General features: G+C 54.8%; 2 protein-coding genes across 6 annotated transcripts in view; both read left to right on the top strand.

Annotated features, from left to right (window-relative positions):
- PRR5 (proline rich 5) overlaps positions 1–3,962 on the top strand; it is a gene marked incomplete at its 5' end in the record, with an annotated part of 55,099 nt that extends 51,137 nt beyond the window's left edge. For 3 of the 4 annotated variants that reach the window (XM_081058375.1, XM_081058376.1, XM_081058374.1), the window contains 2 exons: positions 1,298–1,433; positions 2,973–3,962. In XM_081058375.1, the coding sequence (XP_080914501.1) occupies positions 1,298–1,433; positions 2,973–3,448 (612 nt within the window). In that variant the 3' untranslated portion in view covers positions 3,449–3,962. The remainder of the gene's footprint in view (positions 1–1,297; positions 1,434–2,972) is intronic. The other variant, XM_081058377.1, reaches the window with a different exon arrangement.
- Positions 3,963–11,486: 7,524 nt separating this feature from the next.
- LOC308501669 (rho GTPase-activating protein 8-like) overlaps positions 11,487–22,780 on the top strand; it is a 52,462-nt gene continuing 41,168 nt past the window's right edge. Inside the window, exon 1 of one of the 2 annotated variants that reach the window (XM_081058373.1) lies at positions 11,487–11,643. The gene's annotated coding sequence lies outside the window, so the exon portion shown is untranslated. Of the gene's footprint in view, positions 11,672–22,780 lie in introns of both variants that reach the window. The other variant, XM_081058372.1, reaches the window with a different exon arrangement.

Below are 22,780 nucleotides of genomic sequence, written 5' to 3'. Positions count from 1 at the left end.
TTTTTTTTTTTTTTTTTTTTTTTTTTTTTTTCTGATGGCGTTATTGAGTTCAACTGTGTCCGTACTGATTTTCTGCCTGCTGGATCTCTCTGCTTCTGAGAGGGGTGTTCAAGTCTCCACCTATGACAGTGGATTTGTGTTTCTCCTTGTAGTGGTGTCAGTTTTTGTCTCATGTAGTTTGGTGCTCTGTTGTTAGGGCATGCATGTTAAGGATTGTTGTGGCGCCTTGGAGAATTGGCCCCTTTATCGTTATGTAATGACCTTTATCCTTGTTACTTTCCTTGGTCTGGAATCTGCCCTGTCTGAAACTAACATAGCGACTACTTTTGCTTTTTTCTGGTCAGTGGTAGCCTGGCATAGCTTTCTCCACGTCTTTCCTTGTAATCTACATGTGTCCTTATAGCTTAAGTGGCTTTCTTGTAGGCAGCATAGAGTTGGGTTCTCTTGCTGTCTTGAACTGTTGTTTAACACTAACTTGAGTATCTCCTCTCCCTTAACCAACTCGCAGCCCCTTGAGAAGTGATGTCTGTCATTCATTTATTCATTCATTCATTCATTCATTCATTCATACATGACTCATTCAGCAAGCACTCGATAAAAGCCTGCTGAGTGCTGGCCCTCTGCCAGGGGTGCTGGGGACACAGAGTTTGATCAGCAAGACCAAGGCCGTCCTTGTGGACAGCTTCATTCCTGAGGCTTTGACTTGAACAAAACTGGAGGAAGCAGAGATCATGCAAAGCTCTCCGAGTCCCTGTTAGGGAGCAGCTGGACGAGACCTGGCAGGAGATGGAGCATGGAGCACGTGAGAGAGAGGGGCGGCTGCCAGGTGGACGGGCATTGACTGCCCATCTTGGATGTGGACCCTGGCCTGGCCTCGTGGGGCCGCCTTTCCTGCCAACAGCCCTCCATGGGGTGAGGGCCTGAGGGCAGGGACCCAGGTGCATTTCCCTGCAGGACTTGCCAGAGCCTCCAGGAAGCCAGTGTGCAGGGCACTCTCCTGAGGGGCAGGGTGCCCAACCTCACTTGGCCACAGGGTCCTTTTCCAGAGCACCGTGGTCTCCCAGGCCCACAGCTGCTCTGCGCCGCGGGCAGCCATGGAGGGTGTCAAAGCAGGAGAGGGACTCGGAGGCTCCAGCTTGAAAGAAGGCTGGGAAGAGAGCCTTGGTGGACACTGTCCTGGGGGCCAGGGTCCCATGGGAATGGGAGGGGGTAGGGGCATCCGTGGTGCCTCTGCGCTAAGCTTGCTGGGTAAGGGAAACAGAATAGGCTGTGCTCTGACCCTCCCTCCCTCTCGCAGGGCGTGCATGAGTCCCGCGGCGTGACCAAGGACTACCTACGCCTGGAGATGCTGATCCAGAAGGTGGTGACACCCTACCTTGGCACCTACGGCCTCTACTCCAGTGAGGGCCCCTTCACACACTCCTGCATCCTGGGTAGGGGTCTCCTGGGCCTTCGGTGGGAGGGGGGTGACCCCTGGGTCCATCCATCTCTGCCCAGGGGCCCAGGCCTCCCAGTGAATAGGCCACGTGCTGGGCCGGGCCCTGGACACACACAGATGGGTCACCTGGGGTCCCTCCTTCAAGGGCTGAGGGGGACCCAGCGGGCAGACACCATCCGTGGTGATGAGATGACCCCCCTGAAAGCCCAGCACGGCCTGTGTACACCCCGAGGAGGTCAGGAATTGCCCAGGCAGAGGACACAGCACCAACAGTCCTGCGCGTTTGGGGACTCACAGGAGAGGGGTGAGGTTGGGGGACGGGCAGGATGGGCGCCCTGGGGCTGCCGGGCGTGTCCGCACAAACCTGCCGCCTTAGTTCTTTAATGGACGGCCCGTTGGTCCATTCAGCAGTGTCCACGGAGCGCCTCCTGCGCACCAGCCTGTTCTTGGTCCTGGGGGTTTAGTACAGACCCAGCCCCTCCCTCAGAGGCTCTTGTCTGCCAGGGGAGGCAGACCAGTGAGTGCACAGTCCCCAGATAAGTCCCCAAGGTGACCGTGCCCAGGTGACAGGGCCGTGGTCCGGGAGCTCGGAGAAGGCCAGACTGCGAGGTGATCGCCAAGCCGAAGGACCAAAGAGTCAGGCCTGGGCAGAAGCGCAGGAAGGGCATCTCAGACCGAGTGGACCGCGGGCAAGAGCCACAGCGAGTGTCCCACCCACCTGCGGGTGTCAGATCCGCCTACCGGGCAGGGCTCAGCTCGGGTGGGGCCTTGGAGCTGCCTGGCTCCACGGGACCCCGGGTGAGAGTGAGGAGGCTTCCCCCGCAAGGCCCAGCCGCTCACCACGCTCAGCCCTGCCACCTGGTGGTCACTGCGGAGCTGCATGGTCCTGAGTGGGAGCCTGAAACTTGCCCCCATGCAGCCTCGGCCACCACCTCCATCCTCTCCCGCCCTCCAGGGGCTTCCCCCACATGGAGAATAAAACCCCAGCCCTGACCTCACTTGGAAGGGCCCCTTGTTATCTGTCCCCTTTGTGGCACTTACCACTGCCTGTCCTGTGGCCCCCCCACGTGGCTTTGTCATCCCCACCATACACACCCTAGGACGTCGGCTCTGAGGACCGGGGCCGTGTCTGCCCAAGAAAGTGCAGGCGCATAGCAAGTGTTGACTTGTTGACTTCCCACATGTGGGGAGACAGGCACGTGCACAGGTCACTGGCAAGGTGCGCACCTGAACCCCGGGCGGTTGCCTTGGGCACCTCCAGCCCCCACCTGTCCAGGCTGAGAAGCTGGCACTGAGGAGACGAGGGTGGGAACCTGCACGCTCCGCGCACTGGGCCAAGCGAGCAGCAGGGCTGGGCCCAGGATCCGAACCAGTCGGGCCTTTTCTGTAGCGGCCCCTTCACGCAGAGCTGGGTGCACAGTAGGTGCTCACAGTAGGAGCTGCCTGCATCAGGCTGAAGGAAGGGCCTGGAACACCCAGGCACCTACGTCAGCCAAGTGGCTGCCTCGGTGCCTGACGCTTCTTGTCTCTGCAGAGAAGCACCTCCTGCGCCGCTCCCGCTCGGGGGACATCCTGGCCAAGAACCCGGTGGTACGTTCCAAAAGCTACAACACACCGCTGCTGAACCCCGTGGTGGAGCACGAGGCCGAGGGCACAGCGGCCGGGGCCACGGGCATCCGCAGACACTCCGTCTCCGAGATGACGTCCTGCCCCGACCCCCAAGGCTTCGGCGACGCGCCCAGCCAGGGCCCCACGGGGGACTTCAGAGCCTCCCCAGGCCCCCAGTCGGGGCCCTGCCCCAGCAGACTGTACCCCCCCACGCAGCCCCCGGAGCCTGGCCCAGGCCTGGCCCACAGCTCCCCGCCCTCCTCCAGCCCCGAGAACCTAGTGGACCAGATCCTGGAATCCGTGGACTCGGATTCCGAAGGCATCTTCATTGACTTTGGCCGTCACGGTGGCTCTGGTGCCTCGGAGTCTGAGGGGGTCGGGGACCAGCAGAGCGTCGTGTGAGGGCCTCACGTTTGGACTGAGCCCGCGTGTGTGCTGTGCCTGTGTGCTGCGTGCGTGTGAACGAGCGAGTGAGAGTTTTTTACTCTGTCCCGTCCCCAGTCAGCCTTGGCCAGTTTGGCATTGCCCTCTTCGTTGGAAAAACCATCGATGCCCCGGCCCAGCACCGCTCCCTTCTGGGGTGTCTGTGCTGGAGGTGTCACCTGCCTCACGAGGTCACCAGGTGCACTGGTCAACCTCATGTGCGTGAAACGGGCATCACTACCCCCTCCACCGCCCCAGCCTGCCCCAACCCTCCCACATGTACACCCACAGAGACTGTGAATGTGGTGGCATGGCCAGGTCCCCAGAATGACCCCCAGAGCCACAGGGGTTGGTAGCAGACCTGCCTGCCCCGTCCCCACTCACCTCAGGCCATAGTTTGTCCTGCAGGTGACTCCTCTGAACAGCCTGCCTTCACTCTGCCAGGGGTGATCATGGGCACCAAGAAGGTGGAATAAAACTTGTCTGCCCTGTTCCCGAGCTCGTGTCATGCGGACCCCACAGCTGTCCTGCCAGGGTCCTTGCCCTCAGAGACCTTACCTGGACCTCCACTCCCCGCTCCTGAAGGGATAGGCTCATGTTATCCAGTTTCTCTGTCTCATCCTGACAGAGGGGCACGGAGGCCCCAGAGGGAGGATCTGGAAACTCTGACAGCCTGTCAGGAGCCCCTGGGACCATGTGGGGAGTCTGGCCCCTGCCTTTGCCCCCAGCAGAAGCACTGGAGCCTGGAAGGGAGGCAGGACCTGTTTGAAAAGCCCTGCCACCCTACGGGGAAGGGATGGGTGACACCTGCTTACCACCCCTGCAGCTGTGTGACTCCCAGACAGGTAACCTTCTCCAGCTCTGGGCTCTAGTTTTTGAACCTTGCTGTGGGAAGGCTCACTGGCTTGTCCCCACGGTGGCATTGGTGCATTTGCCAAGAGCAAAACTATTCAGTCTTATCCCTCAGGCACACGTGTCCCTGGGGGCGCAGCCTCCCTGCCACACCCTGGCAGGTTTCTTGCACAGGAGGCCACCTCCTGTCTCCCCAGAGAGCCCTTCTGTGAATGCCATCTGACCAGGTGGGTCATCCAAGGCCTGTGCCTGCATTTGCTGTAACCTGTGTCACAGTCTGAGGACTTAAGCAACAGAAGTTTATTTCCCACAGTTCTGGATGTTTGGAGTCCGAGGTCAGGGGGCCAGTGAGGTCGGGTTCTGGTGAGAGCCCTCTTCCTGGTTCACAGATGGCCATCTTCTCGCATGTCCTCTTGTGGACGGAGAGCTCCTCATGTCTCTTATAGGATACTGATCCTGTCGGATCAGGGCCCCACCCTCATGACCTCATTTCACCTTCATCCCTTGGAGGTCCCATCTGCCAATGCATTCACGCTGGGGGTTGAGGGGGACACAGTTCACTCCATAGCACTCTGCTGGGTGATGGGCACATTCCTCTGGCGGCAAGACCCCCAGCACCATCCTGGAAGCCGGAGGAGGGTCACCATGGGGGCAGGAGCCCCTGCTCTGACAGGGTCTCCTGGAGAGGTGGCATTCAAGAAAATACTAGCCTTCCAGTGCCCTCAACTGCACCTTATTCTTTCTGAGAGTTAACATTTGTTTGGGATGTCTGCACTCCACAACAGTCACCCACCGGCAGGAGGCCTCAGAGGGGGTGCCCTTGGGCCCTGGGGTGTCCCTCTGGAGAACCTGCTGTGCTCCCTCTGGTATCGGTCTGAAAGGATTAACTCCAGCTTTTGGGGAGGCACTGCTGGGTGGGCTGTTGTTCAGGAATCACAGGTGGGACAAGAACGTGTGCTCTGGGGGTGGGGAGAGGAGGGTTCCTGCCAGGTTGGGGAGCTGCCTGCAGCAGAGGAAGCCCCCCAAAGAAGGAAGGAAAGCCCATTATAAGGGAGAAAGGCTAGGAAGGGGTGAGCCGGGGAGGGACATCCTCTAAAGTTTTGACTTCTTTGTGATTTTCCATTTGATTGTGAAAGTAATATTTGGCCTATAATTAAAAAAGAAAGCTCCCTGGGTATGTACCAAAAGAACTGAAAGCAGACAAACATACCTGTCCACCCACGTTCATAGCAGCCCTATTCACAAGCACTGAAAGGTGGACGCGACCCAGGTGTCCATCAGATGAACAAATGAGCAAAATGTGGCCTCTCCACACCATGGAATATGGTTCAGCCTAAAAAGGTGGGAAGTTGCGGCAAGATGAGCCGCGAGGACATCATGCTTAGTGAGCTGAGCCAGTCAAAAGGACAAACTACAAGTAGGATTCCACTGACATGTATCAGAGAGCTCCCCAGAGGAGTCACATTCATAGAACGGCTCTCAGCAGCACTTCCCTCGGGGAGTGTGCACTGCCCGTTGTGGGGTCCTCCCCGCCTCCCAGCATGGGGACCGTGGTCCCGAGCTCTAGGAGTACCCAGCAGTGAAGTGGGCAGTGGCCTCCGGGGATTCTGGGAGACGTGGGGAGGCCACTGGGCAGGAAGCCTCCAGGACACACACCCAAGCCCCTGAAATCATGATGCCCTTCTGCTCTCTGCCTTCTGAGGACATGGAAAGCCGCCACTTTCTGGTCCCCTTGTGACTGGTGAGGCTCTGTGACCAGCTCTGGCCATGAGTTCTGAGCAGAAGAGCCTTGGGGCCCTTTGGAGCTGGAGCACTTCATGGCCAGGGGAGACCCTCCAGAGCTCTCCTTCCATCAGCGTGGTGACCGGCAGTGTCCCAGGTGAGACTGTTCCAGCTGGAGGGGCGCAGGGGGCTGCGGACGTTCTGCATGAGTGGGAAGGAGACCTAAGTCAGTGTAAGCCTCGAGACTGGGGGGTGTTTCTTACCGCAGCATAACCTGGCTCGACCTGACTAATAAACTCCTGTCCCAACTACTCGGGAGGAAGGTGGTCTCTGAATGGGGAGAAGGCTTATTCTGGAATGTGGTGTTTACGTCTTTATGTGTATTGCATACCCTTCATGGGCAGAGCCAGGGCTCCGGGCACTCATCCTGAATCGGTCACTGCCTTGCTGTGTGGTACTGGACGAGTCACCCCATCCTCAGTTTTCCCGTCTATAGCAAGACTCTTTCCAGATACAAAATTCTGTGGCTGGTGATATTTTTCTGCTTGTCTGTGCACTATGGACACACAGAGAACAGGGGTTGCTGTAAGATTGTAAACGATACCAGGCGTCCCTGATTAAGTACCTCTGCGCAGATGACAATGTATTGGGCAGCCAGGTACTTAACGGGTTTTGACCTGAAGGTGATAATAGCTTAACAATAAACTGATGGTTTTACCCCCAAGAACACTTCACCTCCATGATGGGTGTGACTGATGTGTTTGCAGAGAGTTCAGAACTGCTTTACCAAGCTGTCAAAAGCTATGAAAATGTAAAGTATCATCCACAGCATTACAAGAAGCATTCCTCGCGCTAACATTTCTCTTTCCACTGTGGGGATTTATGTCAGCCTGTGTTTGGAAGGGGAGGAGGGACAGGATAGCACATGAGGAGAGAGTGGGTCAGGCAGGGCTGGCTCTTACTTGCAAGCAATGGAAGCAGATTCTGACTGATTACACAGAGGAGACTATTAAAGGACGTTGGGGGCTCCTAGAGTTGTCAGGAGGGGCAGAGCCAAGCTTGAGGCTTGCCTTCCAGAAATAATGCCTCAATACACCACACAGGACAGGCCTGATGGGGAAACAGGGATACTCCCCCGCTCGGGGATGGTCCCACCCTCGGGGATTTTCTGGCACAGAGATACTCCAGTTGCACTGGACCAAACCCACAACTGCCACCAGCACCAATACCAGTCATATCTCAGGTACTTAACTTGTAGCCGCTGCAGCCTCTACACCCCACCCAAACTAGAATCATGCTGTTCCCTCTCGAGTATAATACATTCCAAGGCTGACTTCTCTCTTAGGGTGTATGTCACAATGGTGGTGCCTAAGTCACTGTCTGAGCGCTGGTGCAAATGAGGCTGAGTAAAGGTGTTGTCTGATACCTTAGGCCAGGAGACTCGTAAGGGTATTTGAAAGTATAGGCCAGAGTATAGGACCCGTATCCCACCCTGATGTCAAAGAGGGCATCGAGAGTGTGGCCTGCTCTGTTGCAAATTAAACGTGTTTCAAGAATTAGGACCAAACAATCCCAGAGAGCACTGCAGAATAGTTGCGGGGTTGGACTCAGTTTGCAGTCCATGCCAACAACCAAATGCACTTGCTCTGAAACACGGGCCGGGGCCCGTGGGTAGGAAACCTGGCCTGGGCTCCTGGCCGGCGACACAGCAGCAATGAAAGCCCCTGACCTCATGGGGTCTCAGGTCCTGGCCTAAGGGGCGGGGGAGGGTTGGACCACAATTTCCTGGGTGTCTTTTGGCTCAAGCCAACTGTCACACCCACACTCAGTGGGGAAATTTTGGTTTTAATATGGTTCCAAGCAGACCAAGTCTTGGCTCAAGCAGCTGGCAGGGAGAGTTAATTTGGGAGAAAACAAATGGGAAGCCCAAGACCTGGGACCAGGAATCTGTATTTCTTCCTTCAAGCTCTCCATCCCCCAGTGCCTATTAATGTGGAATTTGCTGCTTGGGGAGAACCAACTCTCCGACTTCATAAACATTTGTAAGAGCAAATTTAATAAAGCTGGGAATAATACCATTCAGATGTAATTCTTTCATTTTGCACTATTCTTCTTTCGCTTCTAATGCAAAGCATTTGAAATGCAAAGAATTATTGTTACAGCAACAAAAGGAAATGACTAACCGGTGGGTTACTGATTAGACGTGCTTGGGGGGAAAACAGAAGAACCTGAAAGGGAGCCTGGGTTTTACAGCTCCTTTCTGTTTCTTTTTCCTTTTATTATGAATGGCAGAATTCACCCTGTTCTCTTCCCTGCAATCATTCTGTATTATTGCTTTATTGTGTGTATTTTAATATCACTAAACTATGGTTGTGGAATTTGTATGTGATTTGCATGAAACACAATGGCAGGAGCGTGGCGTTCTCCCTGACATCTTTCAATACCATGAAATTATGCTGCCAGCCTGAGACCAACTAGGGGGTGTTTTCACTTACTTGTGTCCAGAGTGCTTTTTAAAACACAAAACCTGCCAATCGTCCCTCTTTCTTGGGAGACTGATCTTAGGTTGATAATAAAAAAAGATGTTTACATTCCACAAAAGGAAAAGAGAATCCAGCACAAAGCACTAAAAACCCATCAAGTGTGTCAGTCACTGGGAAGAAGAGTTTTGACCTAGAAATAGGCCCCGATTCTGATCCACTCAGAGGCTCAGATTCGTTTGTGTGCCTGAAGTTAGCACCACAGTTTCCTGTGCTGTCTCGCCACCTGAAGTCCCTTGGGAGCAAGGAAGTACAAAGTAATAAACTGTAAGTGTGAGAAGAACAGGCCCGCAGGCGAGGATGGTCACAGATTCTTTGCACGGAAAAAGGCAGCTACGTGGGTGATGATAGCATGCAACTGAGGTCATTCGTTCATTCATATGGATTGGGGATAGCACCTACTATGTGCGGGGAACAGAGCTAGGTACTGGGGGTACTGCAGTGAGCCAACAGCCTCATGAATCTGGCCTCCCATGCAATGGTAACAACTAACGTTCAGTGCACTAACCCATATCCACTTATTTCGTGGCTATCATTGGCAAATGGGGATGAAGCTGTCTTAATCTTGGAGAAGATCAAATTTTGGTCTGTCTGATTCCTTTCCCACCCCTAAAATGGCCATGTGTCTCATGCTTAACTAATCAGAGGCCTTCCCTGGATTTTTTTTTCCTTTTTTTTTTTCTGCTAGTGCTGTCAGGAGAGACAGTCTTTGTCATTTGGTTAAAAGGTATAAAGATATTTTATCAGGTGACACTTTTATTTGTAAGAAATAGAAAGTGCAAATTAGATTAAACAAGAAGAGGATTTACTGGCACATTTAATGAGAAAGTCCAGAGGTACGTGAGCTTCAGGGTGAGTTTGATCCAGGGGCTCTGCAATATCTTCAAGGATCCAGTTTCTTTTTCTTTCTTTCTTTTTTTTTTTTTTATTGAGGAAGGGGAACAGGATTTTATTGGGGGACAGTGTGTATTTCCAGGACTTTTTATTGGGGAACATTAATGTGTTTTTCTCAGGACTCATCAGCTCCATCCAAGTCAAGTTGTCCTTTCAATCTTAGTTGTGGAGGGAGCAGCTCAGCTCCAGGTCCAGTTGCCGTTGTTAGTTGCAGGGGGCGCTGCCCACTATCCCCTGCGGGAGTTGAATCGGCAACCTTGTGGTTGAGAGCGCGCACTCCAACCTACTGAGCCATCTGGCCACCTGGGAGCTCAGTGGCAGCTCGTTGACTTCATTCTAGTTGCAGAGGGCACAGCTCGCTGGCCCATGTGGGAATCGAACTGGCAGCCCTGTTGCCCAGAGCTCGCCCTCTAACCAACTGAGCCACCCGTCCGCCCCAAGGATCCAGTTTCTTGCCACCTCTGTTTCATCCCTAAGCCTAGATCTCTTTGTGGCCACAGGATGGCTGCCTTGTGCCCTTAGTGCACCAAGCTTCCTTATCAAGTTTGGGGGAGAGGAAAGGACAGAGCAGGATTTTTTCTTCCCCTAACTTCCAGGCAAAGTCCAGCACGTCACGCCAACTGGACTAGCCTGAACTGCTCACTGTGTCTTGACCAAGGCATGCATGATTGGCTTAGGCCCAGTTACTTCAGAACCTGAACCAGTCACTGTGGCAAAGGGATGAGATGACGACAACTGGCCTCTGCAATTAGATCTCCCCCTCTAGAAGTGGGGAGGAGTCAGTTCACCTAACTGGCTGTTGCAATTGAATGACTGGCTGCAGGGGACCACTGAGCCAGTCACATGTGCTTCCGGGGCTGCCAGCAGGCATGCCACTTTCCATACAAGGCAGCCTGGGATTATGGAGCTGCCAGTGCCCCACCCCGCACCCGACCCCAGAAGAGCAGCTAAAAGAGGAAGGAGAGGAAAAGAATCCTCCTGGCTGCTCTGGTGACACAAGATTGAAGGGAGGGCAGAAGCAAGGAGACCAAAGGGAAACCAAGGATGACCCTAAAGAATTGGATGGGGCCAGTGAATAGTGAGAGGGGGGCAGCTCGGGAGAGGAACTCTGTGACAATGGAGCCTGAGCTGCCGGCTGAGGTCTCCACGCGGAGACGTCGGGGACAGTCAGAGGCAGCAGTCTGGAGTCAGGAGACATCATATGGGATCTGGGTATAGACATATTGAAAGCAGGAGGCTGGAGAGTGAGTGAGAGATGAGAAGAGGTGCAGACCCAGCTCTGGGGCGTGAACCTTCCGAAATCAGGGAGATGGAGAGGAGGCAGTGAGGGAACTGAGCAGTGCAGCCAGAAAAGTGGGTGACAGAGGTACTGGGCCTGATATAAACCCATCCTGAGAACTCCACCTCAGTGAGCTGCTCCCCAACTTGGAATGTGATGACATTGGAGGGCCAGTCATCCTCCTAGGGTATCCGGGCTCCAGCCTGCGCCTTCCTGATTATATGAGTCCTGCCTCAGGGCGGGGGGCTGGGGGGGGCAGTGACTGCGCCCAGGTGCAGAGATGCAGCACTCAGCCCTGAATGGCCCTTAGGAAGCCCGAGGATTGACCACATCCCCTCCTCCGGGAAGTCCTCCCTGCTCCTCAGCCTCGGTCAGAGCCAAGTTTGGGATTGCCCGGCCCCTACCACTGTGGGATTCTGAAACCACCATGAGGACCCTATCACGGTCCTGGGAAGTCAGCACTTGGCCCCAAAGACGTTTTGGGAGCATTTGTTGAATGAATATTTCCTCTCAACTCCTCACAGATTTCACCCCTTCCCGCCTCACTTTACACGCCCCTAAAATGGGAAAATGGATCTGAAAGGAGAGTGCCTGCCCCAAGGCGTGGGTGCTGCACTAACGGAGAACTCCCGGAGTCAGGAGAGCTGCGGGTGCGAAGCGCGAGGAGCTTCTGGGCTCCCATTCTCCACCCCATCCCCGCCCACAAGGCGGAGCCATGCGTCCCGGCCCCGCCCTGTCCCAGCGGAGACCTCGGCGGACCCCGGGGCGTCCAGAGCTCCAGGGAAACCCGTAGCGCCCGCCCAGCGCGGACTGGCCGAGGGGCGGGGCCAGCGCGGGAGCTACGTCCGGGGCGGGGCCAGGTGAGTCGCCCGCAGAGCTGAGCCCAGGTGAGACGCCACTGGGATTTGCATCCAGGTAAGGCCCGGTGTTCGCGGGGGGGAGACCGTCTGTGCCCCGGTCAGGACGCTGCAGGGTTCTGAGGGTGTGCGCCGGCGGCCGGAGCAGGCCCATTGGTCAGGTGGGCACACCGAGGCAGGGCGTGGCGCCACGTGACGCGGTGCAGAGACCGGCGCCAACCCGGGTCCCCGCCCCCCCGCGACCCCCTTCGCTGGTTTTCCCCGAGTGCGCCCTCCTCTCCCCCTGCTCCTGCCCTCCCCCTCCCTCCTTGCTCCCCGCGTCTCCTCTCCTGCACCCCTCCCCCTCCCTGCTCCCTCACTTCTCTCCCGGTGTTTTTGTGTTTGGTTTTGTTCGGCTGGGCTGTCGCCGCCCAAACTTTTGCTGATCCTGCGTTTTCCTCCCCTGACTCGGGGTCTCCCATCGGCCGGTCCGCACGCCGCACACTATCAGCATCCTCTCCCAGAACCTGGGAGGCGAGAGGCTTCGTCTGTTGCAAAGATGAGAAAACAGGCAGAGCAGGTGCAGCGCTGATTCAAACTCAGGGGCAGGGCCGGGGGTGCGGGCCCGGTCAACACGGGATGGAACCTCAAGAGTTAATAGGCCAAAAACTTAAATCAAGTGGGTGACCAGTCTCCAGAATCGCCGGTTACGGGAGAGGCCCTGGCTGCTTTCACTTTTCTCCACCCTGGCATGGCGCCATCCTGAGAATTCCTGGGATCCACTGGGGCACTGCTGGCTTGGGAGTTCCCCATTGTGGTGGAAGGTGTTGGAAGGTGCTCAGGCCCCTGGAGCACCCTCTACGAGGAAGCTAGCTGGAGGGAAGGAATTCCTGTGAGTCCTTGTTTGGCGGGGTTGGGGACATGGCAGTCTGGCGACGAGTCATCAGACTTTGTTTTGTGTCATCTGTGTTGATTCCAGAGAGGGCTGTGAAATGCAATGTTGACATTTGTCCAGCTGAGAACTCAAAATTTAAGACTCAACAGCCAACATCCTTTAATGGGTCTCTGTTGGCAGTTTTAGGATCTTGTTTGTGAATTCCTCCTTTCATGCAGTGAGGAACCATTCCTCAAACCAACACCAGGGCCAGGGGTGGGGGTTGAAGAGGGACATGGCACGTGCCAGAGACCAGCTAGTCCTTGTAGATAGCCCCGTCTCCAGTCCCTGCCCACAGGGGACCCAGATCCTGGTCTCTGAGTGATAGAGGGAAGCCAGGGGCTTGTGAGTGGTCAAGGAGGGCTTCCTGGAGGAGGCGACCATTGAGCTGGAAGATGGTAGGAGGCAGGCAGGGAAGGGTGTAGCACACTGAGATTACACAGAGTAGGTGGCTGGAGGTAACTCACATTTTAGGTGGGGGTGGAAATGATTGTGAAGCACCTGACAGGTGAAGCTGGTAGCAATTTACTTAGATAACGTCATTGGGTCATTCAAATATGATCTCAGCGAGGTCTTTTAAGGTCTGGAAACTTACTTAACTGGACATCCCATGGACATATGGCATCTCCCTAACAAGCTAGTTCCAGGCTGAGTTGGTGGTGGGCATGCCCTGGGTGGTGGCTTCAGTTAGAGAAGACTGCAAGAGCTCAGGCCATTCTCGAGGCGCCTGATACGCGTCTTCCACCACATTTAAAAATCCATCCCATTCCCCGATTTTACTCTCTCTCACTGATAGGGAAACTGAGGCAGCAAGAGGGTGAGAAAGAGGAGCAGGGGGAGTCAGAGACATAGTTTTTGAGCAGGTCACTTTCCCTCTTGGGGATTAAGCCTCTTGACCCATAAATGACCCCGTTGGACATCTTTCCCCAGAATGGTCATGGTTACCATCGCTAGTGGCTATTAAGCCCTAGCTGCATGCTTCATTGCCTCATTCGTCACTCGCACCAGCCTCATGAGGCAGGGCAAGGACTGTTACTGTCCCTTTTTACAGATGAGGAGACCGAGGTGACTTTCCGAGGTCACCCAACCCGTGAGTGGAGCAGCACGTCTTCCCCACCGGGCTCAGCCACCTCCCAGGGCACCGAGGTATGCCTTCTGGTGGAGACATTCGTAGCCTGCCAGTGACTGCCCTGCCAATCTATGTGAAATTAGCATGGGGATCTAAAAGAGACGTTTTCGATTTCTTTTCAGATAAATTACTTACCTTTTCCCTCAACTCTTTGATTAAAATTGATGTTCAAGGAAGATTTGCCAAGTGTAATCTAGAGGCTTCCCGAGCCTCTGGGGGTACAGGGGAGAGGCCCCCGCCTGGGCCCGCCCCCGTGGGAGTGGGGACAGCCTCCAAGATGCCCTTGCCAGTGGGGCTCACTGCAGGTGATCACGTTGTCCTGCCCCAGCGATCTTTATGTGCAGGTTCCTGGAGCTCCTGGCCGCCGGATCTGGCCACAGTCCAGGTTTCTGGGTCCCTGGAAGGCAGCAGACCTGGCTGAGGACTCTCCCCAAGTCACTTTCTGTGGTCCCGCTTCTCACCTCACACAGGGGCATCATAGCCGCAGGGTGTTCTGAGACTCAGAGGGAATAATGTTGGCAGTGCGGTAGTTAGCAGCTGGCTCCCTGACCTTGAGTTGCTAACTAGAGATGTTCACCCCTCTGTGCCTCGGTTTCCCCATCTGCAAAATATGGATAATGTTAATATACCTGCTCATAGGGTGATTGGAGCATCAAATGACTTAATTTGTGCAAAGTGCCTAAAATGGGGCGCGGCACCTTTATGTGTGTTTGCATTTATTGGTACCAGTTCCACCGCCTGATGGTAGGAGAAAATCTTCCAGGAGATGTGTGTGGAATGAACTTGTGTGGAACCTGTCTCTGCCCAGGCTAAGAGCCGAGCAGTGTTTTCTTTGGTGACCCTGGACAGAGCAGGGCAGCCGAGAAGTTCATTTTCAGTTGGAGCCCATGATTGTCCATCAGAAGAAACTGGTTTGGCGAGTCAGGAGTCCAGAAACTCCTGGAGAGGTACGCCCTCCCCCACCAGGTCATGTAATTAGAACAAGCAAAGGCATCGCTGGCAGGCAGGGGGCTGGTGCATTTGTCATCCACAGGAAAGCTTCCGGTGCTTGAAGCCAGCCCACGCTCACCCCCACTCACACCCACTCCCCCAGGGAGTGCTTTCCCACTCCCACCCACTCGCCGCAGACCCCCAACCCACTTACAGTGATCAGTACAGGGGCTGGTGGCCAACACTACAGAGTGACAGAGGGGTCTCTGGATGGGAGCATAGAGGGATCAGAACCAGGTCCCTGGTCTGGGAGCTGCAGTGGCCTGACCCTCCCCTGGGACCTGGGGCCCTTTTCTCTCTGGCCACATTAAGGGAAAGTATTTGACCTGGCTGAACTGTAACCAGATCTTTCTGTAAAGAGGCATCTGAAGGGCAGAGTAGGTTTATTGGGGCCCTGTGAATCCCACCTCACTTTCTAAGGAGGCCAGTGAGCAGGTAGATTTGAATTCAGACTGAATTATTGAATTGGACCTGAGCCTATGATAACGATGGAAACCATTTATGGATCACTTAGCCCCGCAGGAGCAGAGCCAGGTGTTCCACGTAGAGGGGACAGCATGTGCAAAGGCCCTGAGGCAGGAACAGCTTTGTGTTTGAGGAAAAACCTAGAGGCTTGTGTGGCTGGAGCAGAGAGAATGGGGCGGAGTGGAGGTGGTATGAGGTGGGTTCCAGGGGAGGGCAGGGCCAGGCCACAAAGAGTCTTTCAGGTGTTTGTAGGGCTTTGAATTTTATTCTAAGAACTACGGGAACCTGTTGGATTTCTGAGTGTGTCTTGGGATGTGTGGAGTAGGCAGTTGGGATATTTGAGTCCAGAGATGGGGGAGAGGTCTAGTCTGAGGTCTGGGTTTCGGGGTGGAGAGCACAGGATTTATGTCCCTTAAGGAGGGGAGCAGAAGGCTCAGGGGGCCCCTACCCTGCAAGGTGAGTATGGATGATGGAGACTATGGCAGAGGCCCCAACTGTGTCTTCTTGGGGAAAATTGCCATGTGCTGATTGGCTCGGCTTGGCTTTCCCAACGAACCTTTGAAGAGGGAGATAGGGTGGTCACTCTTAGGTAATCAGGCAGGCCGGGGGGGGGGGGGGTCCGTACCTCACAGCTAGAGGGCTGTGCACACCTGAATGAGCACCTCGGTCCCTGGACAGGGCACCAGGGATGCTGGGGAGAGGGAAGCCTCGTTTACCCAGAAAGCTTTGGGAGCAGCCCTGAGTCTGACACTGGTGTCTGCAGGAACCACAGGAGGGGGTGGGCAGCCCCAGCGGCTCTTTACAGACCTCCTTGCCCTTTCAGAGGCCAAGGTTTCCTGGGGCTTGTGGGCAGGCCTCTGACAAGGTCAGGTAGCAGGTCACAGCTGGTTTGGACCTAGGTGTCACCCAGGTGTCGTGCCCAAGTTCCAGTAGCTTCCGCCTCGCCGCCAGCCTAGTCTGTACGTGCCTTCTCACCAGCGTCAGGGACCAGTGATGTTTGTGATGAAGACTGGGTAGTGAGAGTCTATCAATAAATTTGTGAGAGCCGAGACAAAGGAGTGAAAATTACTTTTTATGAGGTGCCACTAGGAGACCCTGGAATCCCAACTCAATGGTGACCCCTTTTTCAGCCACGAGCAAGAAGCCCTGCCCCTCCCACCCAAACTTTGCATGCCCTGCCTCAGGGGTGACTCTGTGCCAGCCCCTTTCTCTCTGGGTCGCGGTGCCCTCCCTGGGACTATGGGGCTGGCCTGGAGGGTGGGGGCGCTCTCCCCTTTGCAGAATGCCTGTTCCCATATGAGAGCCAGGCTGTGCCAATGCCATAGCGAGCTCTTCTCTGTATGCCCTGCCCATCTACTGTGCCACTCAAATGAGATTTGGTACTAATTTGCCCGAGGTAAGTAGGTGTTAATTTGTAGCTACGGCATTAAGATAATTGCTGTGAAGGTCTATTTGTGTAATGTGCAAATATATTTTTATAGCAACAAACCATTTTGCTATGAATTATAAATAGCACAGTGGCTGATTTGAAACCTCTTCTGCGTGACATCCATGGTGCGCTGAGCCTGGCCTGCCCCACGTCTCGGGCCGGCGCCGCCTCGCGCTGATGGCTCCTCAGTGCCCACAACCCCCTCCCAGGGGAGGCTCCGAGGGAAAAGGCTTGGCAGTGAGAGGCTGGGAAGCAGTCGTGTGTGGACTCAGGTGGAGGGAGAGGCGTTTGAGCCAAGGGAGCTTGGCTCCAAAGCCCACTGCCAAGGACAAAGGGTCCATTTGAAATGTCGGGTTTATTTTCACCTGATTTCAGCCTTTATGGAGCATGTGCCAGGCGTGGTACCAGGTACCAGGTACCAGGGGTCCATTTGAGTAAGTCTGGGCAGGAGCTGTGTCCACCGGAAACTAACCTGGGAGACCTCCGGTGACGTTCACCCCCGGTGACGTCCATCGGATGAAATATGCCTGATGCTAGTATCCGCTCCTACCTGCTGGAGAGCTGTGAGTGATGGGTACAGGTGCCAGCGGAGTGTGGGAGCGGCCTGACGCCCTGGTGGGAAGGGAGAATTCTCTGCACCAGTCAGAAAGAGAACGGGTGGGGACTTCGGTGTAACACAGAGACATGTTTGGTCTTTGTCCCCAGTTCCAGGCACAGAGCTCCTGAAACCCTTGGAATTTCCTGAGAGATAGGAGTGAATTTTACTCATAAGGAACCCCTTTTGACCTTACCTGGGTTTATGCTAATGAGGTGACTGGGGTGGGCCCCTAGGTAGCTTCTGGATGGGGGCTGGTCACCAGAGGACACAACCACACATTAGAAGGTTAGAGCTATCAGCCCCCACCCACCTCTGGGGAGGGGCAGGGGCTGGAGGGTGAGCTGTCACCAAGGACAATGATTTCACCAATTACGTCTACGTCATGAAACTTGTAGTGAAACTTGGATAAAAACTCCGAAACGGGGAGACAAAGAGAGCTTCCAGGCCAATGAACAAAATTATGTGCTGGGCAGGGGGTGGGGGTGGGGCACCCAAAGAGGGCCGGGGAGCTCTGTGCACACCTCCGGCCACACACCTTGCCCTGTGTATCCCTTCTGTTGGCTGTCCCCGAATCGTATCCTTTATAATAAACCGGTCGTCATATGTAAAGTGCTTTCCTGAGTTCTATGAGCGGTTCTAGTGAATTACTGACCCTGAGGGGGTGGTGGGAACTCCTGAATGTGGCCAAGTTAGACAGAAGTGCAGCTCGCCTGGGGACTTGGGACTCGCAACTGGCGTCTGAAATGGGGCCAGTCTTGTAGAACTGAGTCTTTAAACTTGTGGTAACTCTCGGTAGTTAGTGTCAGAATACAGTTGACTTGTAGGACACCCAGTTGTTCTCAGATATCAGAGAATTAATGTTGGAATGACTTATTTGTTGTTAGGAGAAAATACCACACAGGGATAGAGAGAACGTGCAAGACCTAGGGAAGAACCTGTGCAAAGGCCCTGGGGTGGGTGGGGTCAGGGTGGGGTCCAGGAGAGCCTCATACGGGCAATGTTTCTGTGGCTATTGCCACAGGAGGCAAGACGGCAGAATGTTCCAGATGGCGGAGTGTGCAGTGGTAACCAGACTGCATTTTAAAAAAACCCACACTTGAGCCTGTTTTCTGGCCGGTAAGGCAGGGATAGAAATGCCTTTCCTTCATTCAGTGCCTGCTCATTACCAGGGGCTGGGTGCCCAGAGCAAAGTTACATTAAAAGATAATTTTCAGAAAGGTATAAAAAAAATCACGACTGTCTTACTGATGTAAAAATGAACACTGTGTGGAAGATTTTGTCTAAGTCAGTACGGAACCGAGCAGATGCAGTCACTGGTTGAAAAGAGAATCTGAAGGACAGAGGCATTTATAGGTCAGGAATATTGAAATGAACATGTGAATGGAGCAGATTTGGGGGGTAGAAAGGAAGGGAGAGATGTCAGTTGAACTTCTCGTGGAAGGGACAGAATTTGCATGTCTCTAGACAAGAGTGATTTTGTGTTGCTATCAGTTATCTACGACTTGCAGACTTGAACACAGCTCCCAAAGGTAAGTCAGATAACCCGAAGGGTGTTCTCTGAAGTAGACAATGCGTAGTTTTCCGTCCGGCACAGGTTTGTCCTAGTCTGCTGACTATAAAGTGTTAATTACACCCGCAGATATATTCCCAGCAACATCTGGGCTGGTGTCTTACCAAACAACTGGGCATCATAAGCCACCCACCTGGGTGCAAGAGCCCACTGCTCCCTTGGGTGCCTTCCAGCCAGTCAGCACCGCTTGGGGCTCCTGGGCGTGGAGAAAACAGACTGTGCAGTGCCTGGTGGGAGCAGGACACTGGCCACCCCTCAGCAGCAGCACGTACCCCCCCCACATACACACACCCCTCTGACCACTGAGCCAAGCCCGTGGGGAGCCCCAGGTCCGTGGGAAGAGCCATGTTTTACTCTCGACTGTAGGACTTTGGAGGGGGGGAGTGGAGGCTCACAGGGCTCCCCCGTATCACAGATTCCCCCCACCTCCGACTAGCTATTTGCTATAACAAAGCATGGATTGTGGGGGACCACACTCATGCCCAAGCGTGCAAACTTCAAACAGATAACGGTGTCTGTGCTTTTGGAGATAGGCAATAGGGGTTAAGGTTTTGAGTCTATAAAGGAAAAAAGGAGTAAATGTCACTCTGGCTAAAGCAGAGTCTGGAGGAAAAACAAAGCTTTCTAAGTTTCCGAGGCTCCGAGCGGTTTTTCCCGGGACCTGGGCTGTGGTGCTGGGCGCTGGGGGCCACAGGGAGGCTTTGCCCAAGGGCAGAGGACAGGACAAGGCCTACGTCCATTTCAGGCGTTCACCCTGGTGATCTGCCTCCTGCAAGGCTTTGAAGCAAGAATGAGCCAGAGTGTCCTCCTGGCCTGGGGCCGGCGGGTCCCCCAGGAGGAACCCCTGCATTCTGGCCAGAAAATTGCTGCCCCAGAAAACTGCTTTCAAGCTGTTTGTCTGGAGTGTGGCAGGCTTAGCCCTCCAGCCAGCCTACAGAAGGGGTGCGTGGGACTCTAGAAGCCCTGGGAGTGTGGGGGGCGTGGGGACAGGGTGGCCTCTTTCCATCATCAGAAGAGCCCCTCCTGTCTATTGTGAGGTGTAAGTGGAATGCCAGGGTGGCAGGAGTCCCCCACAGGACTGCCCCCCAGGGCAGCCATAGCCCTTGGCAGCCTGGCGCCTGGCAGCCAGACGGGTGGGATGGCCTGGGGACAAATGACCGCCGTGTGCAAAGGCCTCAGCTCACCAGGCTTTCCTGCCGTGCTCCTTGCAGACCAGCTGCTTTGGCCGAGTCCAGAGCTGTGGGTGTAGACGATTGAGTTTCTTTTCTCACTTTCACTGCAGGTAGGGGTGGCTCCTGGCCAGGTTTGGGACAGGGGCCTGGGCCTGGGCGTCACCCCCAATGCCCCCCAGGTCCCTAGTGAGCTGCCTGCCAGCTTGGGGATGGCTGGTTTGGAAGGTGGTCGTGGGCTCCCGAGCAGGGGGGTCGTGCTGGGCCCCCCTGCCTGGCACTCTGTGCCCTGCATCCTGCCAGGGAGCAAACCCGATCCTGTGTGTGCACTGGGCACCAGCCAGCTGGCTGTATGCTTCCATCCCGTCTGCCTCCCCTGTCCTCGAAAGGGAAGCCGGAAGCCAAAGCTGTGGCCTCCAGGGTCAGCTGACCTCGGAAGAACACAGGGGACGCAGGCCCGGCGGCGTTGGTGGCATGACCAGTCGCAGGCGTGAGATGTGGGTCATTGGGGGTCATTGACCTGGAATTGTCTACCTGCAGGAGTGTCACAGTGAGGGGCTTGCTGGAGGCGAGGTCCCAGACGTGCAGGCAGAGGAGCCAGGACGCAGGTGTGTGCGTGTGTGTGTGTGTGTGTCCACGCGGATGTGTGAGATGTGTAGAAGGCTGTCCTGAGACCTCACCTGCCAGGCTTCCGGGGGGCCTTTCTCTCTGGGGGTCTCTACTTCTTCCCACCTCCCTCACTCTGGCCTGGGCTCCCTCTTTGTACCTGCCCAGGGTCTTCCACTAGCAACGTCCAAGCAGCAAGTCAGGCAGAGAGGCAGGGCAGGGCTCTTGTTTTGTCTCAGCCCGGAGAGGACATAACTCGGCCAGGTCACACAGCCTCTGTGGCAGCACAGTCCACGGCGGGGGGCGGGGGGGGGGGTCCTGGGCTTCTGTGACTGCTGGGATGGGGGAGGGGGGACACCGCAGGAGATGGAGGGAGGAGGCTGGTTGAAAGCAGCACAAGCCAGGAAACAGACATTGAAGGGAAACACAAAAAAGCTAGGTTTACCTGTGCCAAGGTAAGAGAAACTGGAAAAAGGTGGGGGTAACGGGAGGCGTCCTGAGGCTGGGGCTGTATGACCTTCACAGTTTCTGTCCTCATCCATTGGCCTGTTTTGTTCTCTGATGGATGTGAAGGTTGGGCTGCGTTTCTCCTTCCTTACCCCCTTCCCTCCCTTCTTCGCTCTACAGCTGATTGTGTGAAATAATTCAGAGTCCAGAAACATGTGAGAAATATCGGAGAACACACATATACTCCTAACCTTGATTCAGAAATTGGGACCATTCCTTATAGACACCCCCCCATCTCTCCCTCTCCCTTTTCCCTTCCCCCTCCCTCCTTCTCTCTGAGCTGAACTATTGGAAAGTAAGTGGCAGACCGCTGGCACTCCCGGGCTGACTATTTTGGCATGCATGCTCTGTACATGAAGACGGTCCCCTGTATGACCTGATACCATTCTCACACCTAAGACAATTAACAATAATTCCTCTAATGTCAACTCTTCAGGCCACAGTCAGATTTCTCCAGCTGTCCCAGGAACGTTTTCCGTCCTCTTTTACAAACCAGATTCTGTCAAGGTGCACGTGTCACATTTGGTTGTTGTGTCTCTCTAGCTTCTTTCATTCTGCAGCAGTGCTCCCCCCACCTCCTCCCCTGCTTGCTCTCTCTTCTCTCTTTGTTTTAATAACATCAACTTTTAAAGAGGCCAGGCCAGTTGTCTTACAGAATGTCTCATTCTAGATTTTTCTGATTTTTTCACCCTCATGGTGTCATTTCTCATGTTCTTTGATCCCCTGGGGGTATTTCCTTTAGAACAGTGGAGCTAGAGGCTTCATTCGATTCGGGTTAGGCCTTGTGTCCTCGGTCTGGCAGCGAGGTCAGGTTGTCCCACTATCGCAGTGCTAAGCTCTCTTGCTTGACTGAGGTGGTGGCCACGAGAGTTTCTGACGAGAGCACATCCCCTGACATCTGGACACGGTTGTGTTGTCCACGCTCCTTTCCTGCCTGAGTCCCCCTCCTCATTGCAGCAAGAGATACCAACTCCCACCCAGAGGGTGCTGGGCCGTGCCCTCGGTGGCCTGGGCTTTGGGCTGAAAATTCCAGGATCTGGGGTGCTCTGGGTTGATTATAAACTGTACGTGAAGTCTGATGATGAGTATAAAATATGGGTGCCTGTGGAGAAAGACTGGAGGGGAATGTGCAGAAATAAAAATTATACACAGGGTGTGGGAGACTCCTCCTCCTTAAATGAAGTCCTTTAATGTTGTCATCACACGTTTTAGAAATGAACTGTGGAGTAAAGGAGGGCTGGGGGCAGTTAACTGCAGCAACGTGGAGCGGACCAGGGTCGTTAAGCGTGTGTTATCTGCCCAGCACAGAAGTTTGGATCAAGGGGACGCGGTGTCCTCGCGGGACCCTGCCGAATCAGTGCTGTTGGTGTGGCCACTTCTAATTGTGTCCCGTGGCTGGAGGGATGAGGTCACCTGGTGCGTGTCACCTCTGTTGCTAAAGCCAGATTCCCCCCAAAGAATTCCTAGAAACGAAGTGCATTTATTTGTACCGTAATCAAAAAGAAAAAGGGTGCGGCGTTGATCGTCGGATTCCCTCTTTGTTGGTGTCATCAGTTCATGTCTTTTATTCACTCGTACACAGTGACATGCTTGTCTTCCGGTTTGCTGAAGCACGATGACGTCTGTCTGTCCACGTGGCTGGGCCTAAAAACTGCAGCCACTCCTCTGAAGGCGATTGCTCTTGCTAGTCTCATCCACTGCGGGGTGTATGAGGGCTGCCAGCTTCCCTCTCTCTTACACTTCTTCTCCTTGGGAGGGGGTGAGACTTCACTACACACTCTCCACACACGA

Source organism: Rhinolophus hipposideros, assembly GCF_964194185.1.
Source record: "Rhinolophus hipposideros genome assembly, chromosome: 9".
In the NCBI taxonomy this organism is placed as follows: Eukaryota; Metazoa; Chordata; class Mammalia; order Chiroptera; family Rhinolophidae; genus Rhinolophus; species Rhinolophus hipposideros.
The sequence above is the reverse complement of the archived record's forward strand: the minus strand, read 5'-3'. Positions and strand labels throughout refer to the sequence as shown.